This window comes from Ciconia boyciana, chromosome 13, assembly GCF_034638445.1.
Source record: "Ciconia boyciana chromosome 13, ASM3463844v1, whole genome shotgun sequence".
Lineage (NCBI taxonomy): Eukaryota > Metazoa > Chordata > Aves > Ciconiiformes > Ciconiidae > Ciconia > Ciconia boyciana.
In genome coordinates this window covers 3,414,802-3,429,947 of record NC_132946.1, presented here as the reverse complement: position 1 = coordinate 3,429,947, position 15,146 = coordinate 3,414,802, and the positions used below count along the sequence as shown (strand labels likewise).

The window sequence follows — 15,146 nt, the reverse complement described above, 5'->3', positions numbered from 1 at the left end:
GAATCCCATAAGCTGCTGATTGCCTTAAATGCAGGATCTGGCCTTAATTAGAGGAGCAGGAGGGGGCAAGGCCTGGTGTGGGGGGGCTCCCTCTGAAACCCACCTGGTTCCTTAGAGCTTTCCCTATAAGCAGCTCCCGTTAGCCCCCCTCCTTAGCCTCATTTCCCGGGCAGCTCTGACTGCCAGCCGGCTCCCCGGGCAGCCTGCGACACTCACCCGTGGGAGCCCACCCGTGTCCCCGGGGGTGGCGGCGGGCGGAACCCGGAACGCAGGGCGCGGGAGGCGGCCGGAGCGGCGCGGCGGGTGCACAGCACCGCCCGCCCAGGGTCGGCCCGGACGCTTGAGGGGGACGGACGGACGGGCCGGCGGCGCTTCCGGCGTGCGGCGTGCGGGGCCTGGGGAGCGGGCCCGGCCGGCCCCGCCATGGGCATCCTGGAGAAGATCTCCGAGATCGAGAAGGAGATCGCCCGCACGCAGAAGAACAAAGGTGCGGGCCGGCGGGGGGTACGGGGCCGGCGGGGGCTGAGTTACCTGGGGATACCGGGCGGCGCAGAGCCCTTGGGGGGGTACGGGGAAGAGGGGACTGGGGGGCGGGAGGGGTCCGGGGAAGGGGTGACGGTCTGGGCCGTGGGGGAGGCGGGATGTGGGGTGGCTTTGTGAAGCTGGGGTGGGGTGTGGGGGTGCAGGGGGCTGGATGGGGGTGGCTGAGGGGCTTGGGGTGTTGGGGGCTGGGGCGGGTTAGGGAGCGGGGGGAGCCCTGGGGCTGGGGGGGCTTGGGGGGGAGCTGCCCCTCCTGGCAGCCGCCCTCTTTCCCCGCTGTTGCCCTGTCCCCCGCGGGTGGGAAGCCTCGGGCCGCAGGCCTGGAGGAGGCGCGGTCCGGAGCCCTGGCAGCAGCCCGGCTGTCCTGGGAGCTGGGCCGAGGACCCCAAGTGCTGCTGGCACAGGGGGTCCGGGGCTGTCTGCTGTGGGGTCCCCGAGCCGGTGTCTAAATGCCTTAACTTAAAGAGGGGACTGGGGAGCAGAGCTCCCCTCGGGTTCTGCCAGAGCGGGTGCCCAGCGCCTCGCTGCTTCTGGAGGCTTTAGGCCGCGGTAAATAATGGAAAAGAAAAATAGTAAACCCCGTAATCTCCTGGGTTTCTTGCCCTTCCCTGTTACAACGGGAGCTTCTACAGAAACAACTATCTTCTTTTTTTTTTTTTTTTTTCCCTCTGTATTGGGTGTAAATTCAAGTGTTTTGCCAAGAATAAGTCAATAAAGTACTTCCACGCACGTGAGCTCCGAGTTAAACGCGTCTTTAAAACTTGACAAGAGCAGGGGAAAAAAATCTTACGTTTTTGGGGTGCTGAATGTGACCGGGTGTAAGGAGGGGCCTTTGCCCAGGAGCGGCTGTTCCCCCTGTGATCTCTCCCTCCTTAACTGGCTCCCTTCACCCCTTCGTTCCTGCACCTGGTCTCCCTCTTGCTTGCTCCTTTTACTTGGGAATTTTTTGGCCGCTTATTTACCTCGAGTCTGACTTTCTGTGCGGGTTACTAGAAGGTTTCCTCTCAATGCCCAGTATTTCAAAAGGTTACAGAACAGCTGGGGGGTAGCTCGTGTGTGTGGCAGGGGTTAAGACGTTGACCAAAATCCATAGTGTTTCTTTTTAGGAAGGTTCTTATTTCTAGAAGTGAATTACCAGCAACTTTCTGTCAACTAGTTGTTGTGTTTGTGTTATTCCAGCCACTGAGTACCACCTCGGCCTGCTGAAGGCAAAGCTTGCAAAATACAGAGCTCAGTTGCTAGAACCCTCCAAATCCTCGGCCGCTAAAGGAGAAGGCTTCGATGTGATGAAATCTGGAGATGCCCGGGTGGCACTGATCGGTTTTCCTTCTGTGGGTAAGGTCAGTGAGTGTCTGTGTTAACCACGTGGCGTGTGTGTTTCCAGGTTTGTGGTTAGCAGTGGCCGTAAAGCAGATATCCATCTTCTCTTCGTCTTTCACCTTCTTGCCATGACTTTAACAGCAAATTATTGTACGCTAAGAGCTGAAAGTTAGAGCTAGGGGAAACGCTCCTTCATCTTGTGTGCCGTGCCCTGTGGTAACAGCCTGAAACTTGGTCTTGCCCAGCTACAGCGCTGCTGGGAAAATAGGTGAGAGGATGGGATTTACCTTTGTTCAGCCAAAGCCCTTGGCTGTCCCATCACCGCTTCAGTCCCTGTGCCTGGAACAGCCACAGCACGGCTTCTAAAAGCTGAGGAACACTTTGGTGTTGCTTGTTTTGCTGAATATTTACCGGCGTTTTCATTTGCGTATCTCTAGTGATGCCGATCTCTTGCATTTCAGTCCACGTTTTTGAGTTTAATGACCTCAACTGCCAGTGAAGCTGCGTCTTACGAGTTCACAACCCTGACGTGTATCCCAGGAGTCATAGAAGTAAGTAGGACTCTCCTCCCTCCAGCACAGTAGCGGTGGTAAGAAACGCAGACGTGTAAATGCGCCTGTTTACACCAGTTGTACTTGTGCTACCGCTAAGAAGCAATGATACCCAAAGGTCTCTGCTAACTTCTGCTTTAAACTTTAGGAGGTCTTGAGTGCTTGCGGTATCAGGTCTTCTGCAACCTGCAGTGCTGATTTAGCACTTCCCTAGGCTACATAACTCTTCAGGGTTGACTGCCTGAGCGGAGTTTCATACGCTGCCGTTCGACTGACCAGAGCAATACGACAATTCTCAACTGAGTTTTTTTTATAACCACTATTGGTGCCATTGACCAGATGGCTGGAAACCTTGACAGATTTGTTTTTAATGAAGCTTTAAAAGAGGCAATCTGTACTGTGATCAATTTGGAAAGAAAATGTAACCACTCCTGTCCTTGAGGAGTTTTATTAGTGGTGACCTAAGCATCCATCAGTAAAGCAAATGATAAAGGGCATCAAACTGAAAAGTGTCCAAGAGTAATGAGAAAATTTGGGTCAGAATTGAAAGCGGAGTTGAATAATGAAATTAAGCGTATTGGTGTTAAAACGAACACAAATACTGTAACGCATCCAAATGCAGCCTTGAGCTGCAGTCAGTCGCTAAAGCCGTTTCTGAGGACTTCACTGCAACAATAGCTTGAAGGCTAATGCCCCTGCAGAATGAAAGTCTCCCGTTAGTTCCTGGTACTGTAAGACCTGCAACATCTGAATAGTTCTGATCCGTCTCGGTAAGAGCAGGTGGCACTTGCTTGTTACAGTGCTTGTTAAACCAAGAAAGTAAGGTTTGTTTGTTTGGGTTTTTTTTTTAATTTCCATTTCACCAACTCAGGATAATGCTACTCTTGTACTGTCCTGTTTACCTGGTGCTTTGTCAAACTGCGATCGTGTCATGCTTTAGGAGGTCAGGACCTAACGTACCGTGGTGTGTGGTGTTGGACGCAGCTTCACAGGAAAAACTCTGGAGGTTCCCTCAACAAAACAGCCATCAGCTTTGTGCAAAGCTGTCCTGCTCTGTTGGGTTCATTCGCTTCCACTCTCTGCAGGCGTTGGACTCCAGCGCGTGCTTGGGGCTTTCGAGGCAGCTCAGGTGCTCTGCACAAGGCTTTCAACTTTCCGTCCTTCTGTTTCTTTTTCAGTACAAAGGAGCCAATATTCAGCTGCTGGATCTGCCTGGAATCATCGAAGGAGCAGCACAAGGTTGGCTGATCTCTGTGTTCGTGTAAAGTAGGGATTTGCCCTCAATACCATGCCTGGGTGATCAGATGTTAGCAGGTTTCCTGGGCCAATAGTTCCCACATTGGCTTTCCAAATTTTAGAGTCCCTGATCTTATGTGAGGCACGATTCTTATCCCTGAGCCCACGTAAGGTTCTATATGTAGCAGAAAGATGCTTTTCTGGAGGTGGGAGCCAAAGCAAGGCAGTCACTTGTCACCTTCTTGCGTGAGTGTTATCTTGCTCATCTGTTTTCTGGTACAGAGGAAATCTAAAGAAAGATGCTAGAGAGGCGGAGGGGGAAATTACAGCTAAACAGTAACCTCTTTTGACTAATTTCCTGGGCTCCTGCCAGTCCTCCCATGACTCCTGATTCTGGGAAGAGGTGTTGGCTTTGTCCCTCTGCTTCGTCATTGTCCTGATTGGCAGGTCATGTCAGAAGATGCCTTAGGAAACTTTGGAAAATCTCCTAATGATCTCTTCTTGGAGGAGCACGGCCTGGTTAATAAGGTCTCTCTCCTTTTTGACCAGAAAGTATACGTAACCCCTCTGCACAGAGGCCCTAGGCCCACGTCACTGTTCTGGGTAAGCTGTCTCTGCTGCCTGGAGCTGCTACCATTGCACGTGTCTGGGGATGTCCTGCCGGCAGAGATGTCATTTCCACCCGTGCAGCCGTACTCGGATAGCTTCACACACACTAGTTCATGTAACCTGTGGTGGAGGAGCAGCAGCAAAAAGTATTTGTTAGGCCTTGTGCTGGACATGAGACAGTATGGATGGACCAGATACGCTCGCTCGGGGCCCCCCCAGCAGCTGACTGCAGCCAGTGCAGGACTGCAGCCAGTGCAGCACTGCAGGGTCTTTTTCCTTGCTTCCAAGCAGCTGTGCAGGGCAGGAGTCCCCGTCTGTCGCAGAACTCGTAGCTGATTTCTCTCGCTGATGTGTGGCCGTCTCCTCTCTTCTCAGGGAAGGGCAGAGGTCGGCAGGTGATAGCTGTGGCCAGGACAGCAGATGTCGTCATTATGATGCTGGATGCCACGAAGGGTGAAGTCCAGAGGTGAGCGTGTACTTCTGGGCACGTGGAGCTGTGGGGTGGTGGGCCAGGTTCAGGGGTTCCCACACGCCCAGAAGACGTGCCAGCTCCCTGAAGCGTTGTGTCCCACGCATGTTGGGGAACCAGTACTTAAGCTGTTGAGTATGAGATGGAGGTTGTACTCCATTAGAAGTGTGCTAGCTAACTGGCTTGGGCTTCTCAGCTGAAGGATCATTCCCATAGAATGGCTGTTCAGAGACAGGGCTGTCAACCTAGATTTCCACCACAGACTCTGTCCTGCATTAGCTGTGGTTTTTAGGGTGTAGTGAAAGTTTATGGCAAGGCTGTATCAATATGATAGCCAAAAAGGAAAGGTATGGTGTCACCTGGCTGCGCCCAGTCTCACAGGTACTAATGTGCAGTGTCCCTGCAGGGCCTTGCTGGAGAAAGAACTGGAATCTGTAGGAATCCGGCTGAACAAAAGCAAACCAAATATCTACTTCAAGGTGAGGTTTCCTGGGCTGCTGCAAGCCCATCTTGCGTCTGGCTGCTTGCTCAAAGCCAAGGTCACTGTGTGCTGCCCCTTGTGTTGGACAGACTGAAGGGGGGGGTTGTGGATTTTGCAGACTGTTCTTAAGTTGCTTCATTGCCTCCCTGCAGCCGAAGAAGGGTGGAGGTATCTCCTTCAACTCAACTGTCACGTTGACTCAGTGCTCCGAGAAGTTGGTGCAGCTCATCCTCCATGAATATAGTATCCTTTCCTAAAACGAGAGACCCTTAAGCCATCAGCAGCTCATGAGTCAAGTGGTACCTGCTGCGGCACGACCTTGCTGTGTCTTTGGTGCTTGCTGGGTTGACAATAGGCTTTCACAAGCAAGCTGAACCCGTTGGCTCACAGTGGTGTGTAGACGTGTTGGGATTTGGGCCTTGACAATGTTCCCCTCAGAAATCTTCAATGCTGAGGTCCTCTTCCGAGAGGATTGTTCCCCTGATGAGTTCATTGACGTGATTGTAGGCAACAGGGTCTACATGCCGTGCCTCTACGTGAGTATCTCGGAAACAGTGTGCCTTCTGCCGCACCGAGCGTCTCCATTCTTTGCTGAAGGAAACACCGGATCTTCCTGGTTCCTAAAGCAGTAATGATTTGGGGTTTAAGAGGTGGAAAGCACAGCTCAACAGGGAGCTTTTTATAACTTTATGTGTGCGGCTGTGCTCTGTGTGTGTTCCCTGTGCCCTCTTGTGGCTGGCTGCCGTGGAGCAGCACGAGCTGCGTGTCCTGGTGCCATGGGGTTTGCTCCCGCGGTGCGGAGCCTTCGGGTCCTGTGCTGCCAGCTCTGTGCTTGAGTTTTCCCTACTGGTCCCTTGTGCCAGAGGTCACTCAGTGGCTCTGTTTGATAGCGACTGGGTCTGTAGTGAAATCCAAGATACTGGAGAACGTGTTGCAAGTCATCCCAAAGGGAGAACTTTAAAAGGCCCAAGCTTACATTTAGGCTTCTGAATTTTGAGAGTTTATTTTACTAAGAGCCTTGGCCTGCCCGCTGGCTGACAGGATCTGTGTTTCTGTTTCAGAGGCTCGAACTACCCTGTTATACCTACATGGACACGTCTTACTTCCTTGCAGTGTTAACTGAATTGACTTCCTAAAGGGTGTGTTGTTTTTCCTTTGACTTAGGTTTATAACAAGATTGACCAGATATCTATGGAGGAGGTGGATCGTCTTGCTCGGAGACCCCACAGTGTTGTAATCAGGTAGGAACTTGTCACGCTGCCTGATGCGCTGGCCCAAATGGTGTGCTGGTTCATTTTATATGCCTTTCTTCAGCTTCTCCCAAGAAGGGGCTTCTCCCAGGACTGCCTGCAGCTGCTGGGGTGAGAAGCAGAGCTGCTGTGCAGCTTTTTCCAGGCTTCCTTCCCCTGGAGAGGCAGGCTGCTGGGCTTCTCCACGCTGTCTGCAGGCCAGAGTAAGCCAGTCTAGCTTGTTTCCTTAGGAATGCTGATATATCTGACTGGGGCTTTGCTGCTTCAAAGCTGCTTGCCCTTCTGACAGCCCTATTTATTTCACCTTGTGTTTTTCCTTTACTAGCCTCATTAAAGCCTTTTCCCCTTGTTCCTTAGCACTTTAATGAGGCCTTTCACCTTGTTCTTCTGGATCTCTAAATCACAACAGCAGTAAACACTGGTGTTTTGCAGCTGTGGCATGAAGCTGAACCTGGACTACTTGCTGGAGAAGCTCTGGGAATACCTGGCACTTACCTGCATCTACACCAAGAAACGAGGACGTAAGTGACCATCAGCTGAACAGAAGTTTTGAAAGGCACAAAGGGCTGCTGCTCATCAAAGGCAGACAGGCTGCCAGCGGGGCTTGGATGCCTGGCTGTCAGCGATCTCTTGTGTCTTGGAAATGCTGCAATTACGCTTTCCCTAACCAGCTTTCAGCTCTTGGGAGATGCTTTCTGTTTCATCGGATCCAGACATGTGTGTATCCCACCACAGCCCTCCTATTCTCTCTGTACTAGAAGAGCTGAATTTTCATAAGACTTTGCATGATGATATAAGGAAATAAGGTTATGATATAAAGAAAGTTTGCAAGTTTGCAGCTTTCTTCCTTATTATGCATACTCTGTGATGCGCTGTTCAGCCCATCACTACCCAGAAGAGGTCTCCTGTTCCTGCTGTGAGAGGTTTGGTTTGATGCCAGGCTCCTGAGGCTCAGGAGTGCCTTTGATCCTCCTTTTGCTGTACAATTCACTTGCAGCTTCTCCCAGTGGTGAAGGCACGTCTGTAACTTGTTCCTGTTTGGTTGTGAACAGCTGTGACTCTGAACTTGGGTGGATGTGAGCAGATTAAGGAACTTTCTATAAGCTTGTTAAGCAATGAAATCTTGGGGATTTTACAGAGTGGTTTGGTTTTACTTCAGCAGGTGTATTTTGACTTGGGTGGTTTTGTTTGTCCTGAGTCAAGTATTTGGAATGGAGTTGGAGCAGATGAATTGTGAGGAAGCTGTTGACTGTGTGACGTGGGTAACCGTACTTGTGGGTACTGGAGTTTTTACAGAACTGATTTGATGCTTTCATGTACCCGGATACCTGTTCTGTCTGGGAGCTGGCAAGTGTAACGGGAGGAGGAATTTGGGAGTAGTAAGCACAAGGCAATGTGAGATGGTGTCAGCGTGTTAGCACACACTTGATGGAAATCCAATGCTTTTTTTCCCTCCCTCTCCTGCTTCTCCACAGAGAGACCAGACTTTACAGATGCCATTATTCTACGGAAAGGGGCCTCTGTGGAGCATGTGGTAATTTCTCTGCATCTTTTACATTTCCTTGTCTGTAGAAGGCAGGTTCCTCTTGGAGCCTGCTATGATTTGTGCTTCATAAAGCTTGGGATATGTCGGTGTTTAGTTGGGCTTCTCCTTTTGTTACCTTTACTGATTCCATCTGCCTTGAGTTTCTTTCCTACCTTCTATGAAAGGTTAAAAGAAATTACTTAATGCAGTCCAGTCAAAAAGCACATGGAAGCAGAGGAGTGGGGCTTTATGTGGACTGGTGATTCCTGTGTGTCTGTGCTGTATTCTTTCAAGTGCTGTTAACTGGCTCCTAAAGTCACCATTGTAATTTCTGACATAGGCCTGAGTTGCTTCTAGTTCCTGGATATTGAGCAAGTTGTTTGCAAAGTAGTGTCGTTGAGCTGCCTCACATGCTGTCTGTCTGTCTTGCAGTGCCATCGAATTCACAGATCATTAGCCAGCCAGTTCAAATATGCCTTGGTGTGGGTAAGTATTTAACAGCAAATGAAATCCCTGTCCTCAGGTGTCTCTGACTGGTCTCCTAACCCTTCTCCCCCTTCTGCTTTAAAGGGGACAAGCACAAAATACAGCCCTCAGAGAGTGGGCTTAACTCATATGATGGAGCATGAAGATGTCATTCAGATCGTAAAGAAGTAATGCTCTTTGCTGGTGCCTGGCCTTGTCCTTAATTACTAGAATTGGAACTGACCACATAAAAGCAAAACAAAACACAAAAAAAAGAAGAAAAAAAAAAAAAAAGGAAAAAGGGAGACGTGTTCTACAGCCAAGAAAGCTTCCGTGAAGCTCCTTCTCTTGGAGAAAGGCAGAAAATGAGGCTACTGTACTTGCAGGTGGGGATGGGGAAGATGGGTTTCCATCTTGCAGCATTTCAGGCGAAGTAATGTTTCTTAAAAATAAAAAAGGAGCCAGTTCTTCTAGGACACAGTTCCCACAGCCAGCAACGTCCTGCCCCTAGTAGGGTTTGCACATGGATCCATGTGTTAACCTACCAGTGGCTTGCTTAACCAGTGGGAAGTTTATGGGTTTGTGTGAACAAATCTGGCCCTCTGCTTTGGGACAGGGAAGCCAGGGCTGAGAGAACATTGCTGATGCTTTGCTGCTTATCCATTCACTTAAATTAAGCATTGGTCTGAAACAGAAACAAAGTTTTCCCTCCCCTGCTCATTGGACACGTTGTCTCTGCAGCTTTCACCGTTGGAGACTTCAGTCTCTGCATCTGAGACAACCCCCGGTGAATTTATAATGGTCCCACCTCAATTAACATTAAAACATTGCACTCTTGTGCCTCTCCGTAGCTCTGCAGCAGGGTTTGTAGGACATCCTGGTCCAACTGGTACTGAGAGAGATGAGAAATGAAATGAATGACTAACCTGGCCAAACTGCAGCAGGGTACGATCAAAGAGCCATAGACTGCAGTGAGGATTCACTTCTGGCATATCACTCGTCGAGGAGCTATCTCGGGAGTTTCCTCCTTTCCTCTTGTCCTGCCCGTTAGTCCCCAAGAGTATTGCTGGGGATCTCCTTCTTTCTCAGTCATGCCCCTAAATTCCAGTAACAGCTCTTTGAGCTCAAAGTACCATCCCATGCCATGGGTTTTACCCCCGCCCTGTTAAACGTTGTTGCTTGTCTGGATTTTTCATCAGAAATCTGGGATTTTTCTAATCATGCTTTTTCATTGAATACTGATGCTAAACAATTCAGAGTGCCTGATAGAGAACAGCTCTTTCCTTCTGGGATCAAGAGTTGCCAATAGCTTTTATTTTCTTTCATTGAAAAAGGGTTCGGTCTGATGTGGATTCTTAACTGTGAGGACAGGTCTGATGACAAACTTGTCTGAGCAGGGCTCCTTCCCTCTCCTTTGTGCTCCTCCCCACCCCTCACAAACTGATCGAGCAGAAATGGAAGGATTATTTTATTTGAGAAAATAAAAGTTGCTATTTCATGTGAACTGTAGGTGTCTGCCTGCAGCGGGTAGACGGTTTGGTGTGTTTTCTAACTCTCTTTTTTACCTTCAGCCACCTGAGGAATCCTGAATGCTGTTGGAGGAGGTTGTAGGGGGGAATAGATTGTGAAGCGGCTGCAAGAGGGCTCTGAGGCTGGAGGGGACTTGATGAGGTGTGATGGGAGATAAATAGATATTATACACAATACCCAAGCTAAGAAGGTGACTTTGAACTCTGTAAGTTCCCTTCCCTGTTCCTGGCTTTGTTCACAGCTGGAATGCAGAGTAAATCCCGACCGCGGTGGCAGCTAGCGGAGAATGAGCTCCAAATTAGCTGCATTATGCCTGAGCTGGCTGTAGAAAGCAGGCACTTCTCTGTGTGAATCGGGTGGGATGCCGTTCCAGCACATTAACTTGCCCTTTAAATTTCCTGTGAAGGTTGCACAGGCAGAGCTGCCTGCACAAAGAGTCCTTTTGGTTTCATTTTGTCCCTGAGTTTCTGACTTTTCACTCCAAACCCAGGAGCCTGCCAAGCCCCGGCACACGACTCGGCAGCCAGAACTGCTGACTGGGCTTTGCCCTTAGGCCGGGTAGCGTGTGGAATTGGGGAAATGGTTGATGCTTGCGTGAGGCTGAAATGCACAGTATTACCTGCTAAAACATGTCCTTGGTTAGTTAGTGCCTACTTCTCGGTGTGTTCGGGGTTCAAATGACTGGTCTAGCGTGCCATCGTTAAAAATCCCTCTGTCTAATTAGCCTTACTCCTCGTTTAGGAAATTGGGCATTTTATCCTGTTCAAAACGAACCGATATATGATTACATTTGGAATGGGGATGAAGTAAAAATAGTTAAGCCAGAAGCAGCTAACTTCTTTTTTTAGTGAGAATAGCTTTTTCGCAAGCAAGTTTATAGCTGTATTTGAGAATGCATCCATTTAATTGCAGTGTTCATTCTTCCAGACGGCTTCCCTAATTGTTCTGCACTGACGTTAAAAGCTGCAAACATTGCAGTTCAGTGCAGGAGCAGGTTTGCCTGAAGATATCTCCGAATCCTGAGAAAGCGAGGTCCTAAGGGCAGGGCAGAAATCTACTGCAGCATTAGGATTGTACCGGAGCTTCCTGAGGTTTACGGAATCGGTCAGACCCCTCGTTAGCTCTGGGGGGGCAGTTAGCGAAGGGAGATGTGCTCAGAGCCTCCTTGCTGAGTGTTTTTGGAGAAAGGCTTTCTTCTGCCCAGGAGGATGGGGGGGAGTTGCAGGCAGGAGCTGTGGGTTTGCCCCCCAAAGAGCAGCACGCTGCGTTTTCTCCGCTGTACGAGCGAAGGCTTGGCTGGACAATGCTGAGAGAAAGCTGCCCTCGGCAGCCTGGCTGGCGATCTGCTCTTCTGCACTGCAGCCCCCTGCCATTCCTCTGCTCTTTCAGCCGGCTCCGGTTTCATTAGCACCGTACCCCGATCCCAGAGGGCTGCACTCATCCTGCCCTGTCCCCGGGCCCGCTTTGCTTGCGGTGTGTGGCCGTGCATCGCTGCCGAGCGGTGCTCCAGGTGTGAAGCGGGGTGGATCGGCTTCGATACAGTCCATCAGCCACCCTCCATCTAGTCCTGGAAACGGCGGCGGCCTGAGGCGTGCTCTGTTTAAAATGCCGGTTCCAGGCAATCAAGTAGGTTTGATTGGCTGAACACTCCTTTTATAATTTAATTTAGTCAGGAATCGTTTGCAAGGTAATAAAAAGAGACTCTGACTCCAAATACATTCATTTAATTCAATGAGAGACAGTTACTGCGGCGGGCTCGCCTCAGCCAGCTTCCCTCACCCCATCACGCTGACATCTTAAAGTGCTGCTCAGGGCTGTATATAAGAGTCACGATCCGCAGTGACAGCTTAATTGTTTCAAATGCTGACAAGGGTCACCCCAACCAGGCATCGCGCATTGTGTGGGGCTGGCTCGGGAGGCTGCGGAGAGGAGGATTTATGGCTGGCAAATAGTTTTGAATTCCTCTGGTTGCGCCTGCTAAATGATGAACCTGCCCCTTGAGGATTGGGGCTATTGATTGTAATTTGCAGTTAAGACCTCGCTTTCTGAGGAATCAGCATAATAAATACCCACTGCATTACGGCAGGGATGTGTCTGCATGGAGGAGAAGGAAGCGGAGGTTTTTCCCGGCTCGGGCGGTGCAGCGCTTGCAGCAGGATGCTCTCATTGCCGCTGGGTTTGGGAGAGCCGCGGGCTCCATCGCTGCAGGAAAATGGTCCCCAGTTTGGTGTGATGCAGGAACCCAGTGCTGGAGGGGGGAGGATGAAGCTTTTCTGAGGGTCTTTGGGCTGCTGAGCTCGGATGCTTTGTGAAGGCAGGTGGAAATGCCCTGCTCGTCCCGAGGAGGAGAGGGTGGTCCGGTATTTTTGGGGTGATGGGTGTCTAGGTCCCTTCTCTGTGCCCTGCCTTGGGAGCCGGTTGGTCCCAGCCCTGCTTTGGAGGGGGGTGTGTGTGTGGGGGGGGTGTGTGTGCCACCCCCATGTCCCTGTGATTTTTTTCCCTCTTAAACTTGCCTTGGTTTGGGGGCAGGAATGGCTCAGGGCCATTCACCAGCTGTTCACATCTGGGGCTCGTGACACTGAGGTGGCACAGGTCTGCATCCCGGGAGGGAAGGGGCTGCGGGGCTGTCCAGCTGCGTCACCAGGGGAGGAAGGGACGGGGACCAGAGCTGGCTGCCCCTCGCCCCTCCAGCCGCTCCCTCCCTGCCGTTCCCCAGCTCTGCAGAGGGAAGATTAGCTCCTGTCCTTCTGCTCGTGAGTGGAGATGAGAATAATAGCAGTCATCAAATATGCATTGGATAGCAGCAGCCTGCAGCTGCCGTGCAGCAAATATGGTCCTGTGGCTGCCGGGGCAGTGACGGTCCCCGGCGGAGAGCGAAGCCAAGAGCACAACGCCGGCAGAGCCGGGGTCTTCGGGCAGCACCGAGCCGGCCCGGTGCCATGTGGGCGAGCTAGGCTACCCAGGTGAGTGGCTGTGAGTCCCCCAGCCGGGTGGCATGTCCCTTGGGCTCGAGGAGGCCACAATGGGAAGGGCCAGGGAGGGACCTTTGCGTGCGATGTTGGTCCTTGTGCAAACGCTGCGGCCTGGGGCTCGGCTCCTCCGGGTCGGGGCGTACGGTGTCCTCTAGTCTCTGGTTGTCCCTGCCTGTTTGCTTGCTGCCTTTAGACCCCTTATCTCACCTTCCGCCTCGCACCTTCCCTGCTGTCCCAGCGTTCCTGCTGCCCTCCAGAGCAGAGCTTCCTCCCCTAAACACCCCCTCCTTCCCCAGGAGCCTCTGCCCCATGTCTCCTACCACCCCTTCCCCAAATTCCTTTTGCCTTGGGGCTGTTTGACCCTGGGAAAGCTGCCTGGCCCCACAGCCGGGCTCTGTGGGGCCCCTGGGCTCGGCTGTGGGGCCGAGGCGATGGCACGGGGCTGTGACCTGGCTCCGAGGCCACCAGCCAGCGTTCCTGGGTGCACCCCAGCGCTAAGCCCAGGACACCTTGCGCCCAGCTGGTCTCTGCTTCCAGCATCTGCTCTCTCCTCCCGATAACACCTCCCTCAGCTCTCGGTGTCGGGCAGCAGCCGGCAGGCAGGGACACGGTGTGCATCCCCCAGGAGATGCTGGGTCCCCGGCCTCAGTTTGGAAGGGGGGAATTGGAGCGGGTGGAAAGCAGCAGCCGGTTCAGGGGTGTGATGGGTGCTTGGGATGGCAAGGAGAGACCCCCCCCCCGGTGCCTCGGGGGGCTTGGAGGGCCGTGCTGCTGTCACATTGCCCATTGCTGGAAGGGTCCAGCCTCTCCCAGTGCTCCCGGCATCCCTGGGGCTTGTGGCTGGAGCAGCGAGAGCTGTGGCAGGGCTGTCCCACGTGCACGTGGGTGTTTAAAAGGGGATGCACAAAGATACAGAACTGATGATGGGGAAGGGGATGCGATGAGAGATGCCGCAGCCGGGAGGTGCCTGGCCAGCTGGGCTGGCTCCGCGGGGCTGGGGTGCAGAGCTCCCGTGAGGCACGGCAGCGGTGGGGCCAGCACGGTGCGGTGGCACGGGGCCCTGCTCCGGCTGTAACTGGAAACAGGCTGTAAGTGGACCTGGGGCCGGCTGGTGACCACAGACCTGCCTGGAGACGGCGAAGCTGCCGCCCCCGGAGCTCTGCCCGGTGCTCCAAAGGTCCAGTCCCGGGCAGCAGCGCGTTGTGCCGGGCTGGGCGGGTGAAACAGAACCCCGGTGGCCAAAGCCTCCCTCCCGGGCTGCGGTGGTGGGACAGGGGCTGCCCTGGGCCGTGTCCCTGGGGCGAGGTGGCTTTCCCCGGCTCAGCCATGTGGCTGGAGCCGTTCAGGGGTGACAGGGTCAGAGGATGCTCTGGGCATCTTCTCCCAGAGCCCCGGTCCCCATCGCCACCCCAGGGAACTCCTCACGGCCGGGTTTTGCACCCAGAGTCCCTCCCCTGTCCTGCTGCTGGATGCGGCCGTGCCCAGACACCCGGGAAACAGCCGCCAAGTGTGGGTGCCCCACGGTTTGGGGTTCATGGCCATGGGTTCCCCCTCCCCACCCCAGCGTCTGCCACCATCCTGCTGTGCCTGGGCACGAATGCCCCTTCCCCAGCTCTGCCGTGCCAAAGGCAGGTGAACACTGTGCCCGTGGATGAAGAACCCGGGGAGGTGTGGGGGGGTCCAGTATGGGGGCTGGGGTGGTGGGAGGCAGCCCCTGCGTGGGACGAAGCCCGCTGGGCTGAGGGCAGGCTGTCCGCTCTCTCTTGCTCTCCCTTGCTCCGTGTCTTCTTTCGGAGAGTCCTCATCATGGTCAGGCACCGCAGGGCACAGCCGTGGCAATGCACGGGGAGCCGTGCCAGTGCCACGGGGCATGGAGAGCACCTCCGGTCCCTCCTCTGCCCTGCCCGGCTCCGCCGAGGGTGGTGGGGACAGAGGTAGGGACACCGAGGGCAGTGGGACGGAGGTGGGGATTGCACGGGTGGTGGGACGGTGGTGGGGACCTGCAGCAGCTTCTCACCAGCTGGGCACCCCCTTGCTCGCTGCCGAGGAGGGGCCGTGTCCGTGGTGGTTCCCCGCCACATCATGGTGCCCAGGCATCGCGCCATGCACCCGTGCCGGGAGGAGGGACGGTGCGGTGGTGCGGGCAGGGCAGGGCAGGCTGCACCGGCCCCACGCGGCACGGTGGTGACGGCAGACCC

General features: G+C 53.4%; 1 protein-coding gene across 2 annotated transcripts; it reads left to right on the top strand.

Annotated features, from left to right (window-relative positions):
* Positions 1-332: 332 nt before the first annotated feature.
* DRG2 (developmentally regulated GTP binding protein 2) lies at positions 333-9,978 on the top strand. Of its 2 annotated transcripts, XM_072878167.1 has the most exons (13): positions 333-487; positions 1,720-1,880; positions 2,322-2,411; positions 3,590-3,650; positions 4,632-4,722; positions 5,132-5,204; positions 5,359-5,449; positions 5,645-5,742; positions 6,371-6,447; positions 6,889-6,977; positions 7,932-7,990; positions 8,414-8,467; positions 8,552-9,978. In XM_072878167.1, the coding sequence occupies exons 1-13, from the start codon at positions 424-426 to the stop codon at positions 8,636-8,638; spliced, it is 1,095 nt and encodes a 364-aa protein (XP_072734268.1). In that variant the 5' UTR covers positions 333-423; the 3' UTR covers positions 8,639-9,978. The 2 variants fall into 2 exon arrangements, with proteins under 2 accessions (XP_072734268.1, XP_072734270.1); XM_072878169.1 differs by lacking the exon at positions 7,932-7,990.
* Positions 9,979-15,146: the final 5,168 nt, after the last annotated feature.

Excerpts from the sequence above, each read along its gene's own strand:
- DRG2 (XM_072878167.1), top strand. The coding sequence starts at position 424 with ATGGGCATCCTGGAGAAGATCTCCGAGATCGAGAAGGAGATCGCCCGC. Across the intron at positions 1,881-2,321 it reads GTTTTCCTTCTGTGGGTAAG|TCCACGTTTTTGAGTTTAAT; the intron begins GTCAGTGAGTGT and ends CTTGCATTTCAG. Across the intron at positions 3,651-4,631 it reads CATCGAAGGAGCAGCACAAG|GGAAGGGCAGAGGTCGGCAG; the intron begins GTTGGCTGATCT and ends CTCTCTTCTCAG.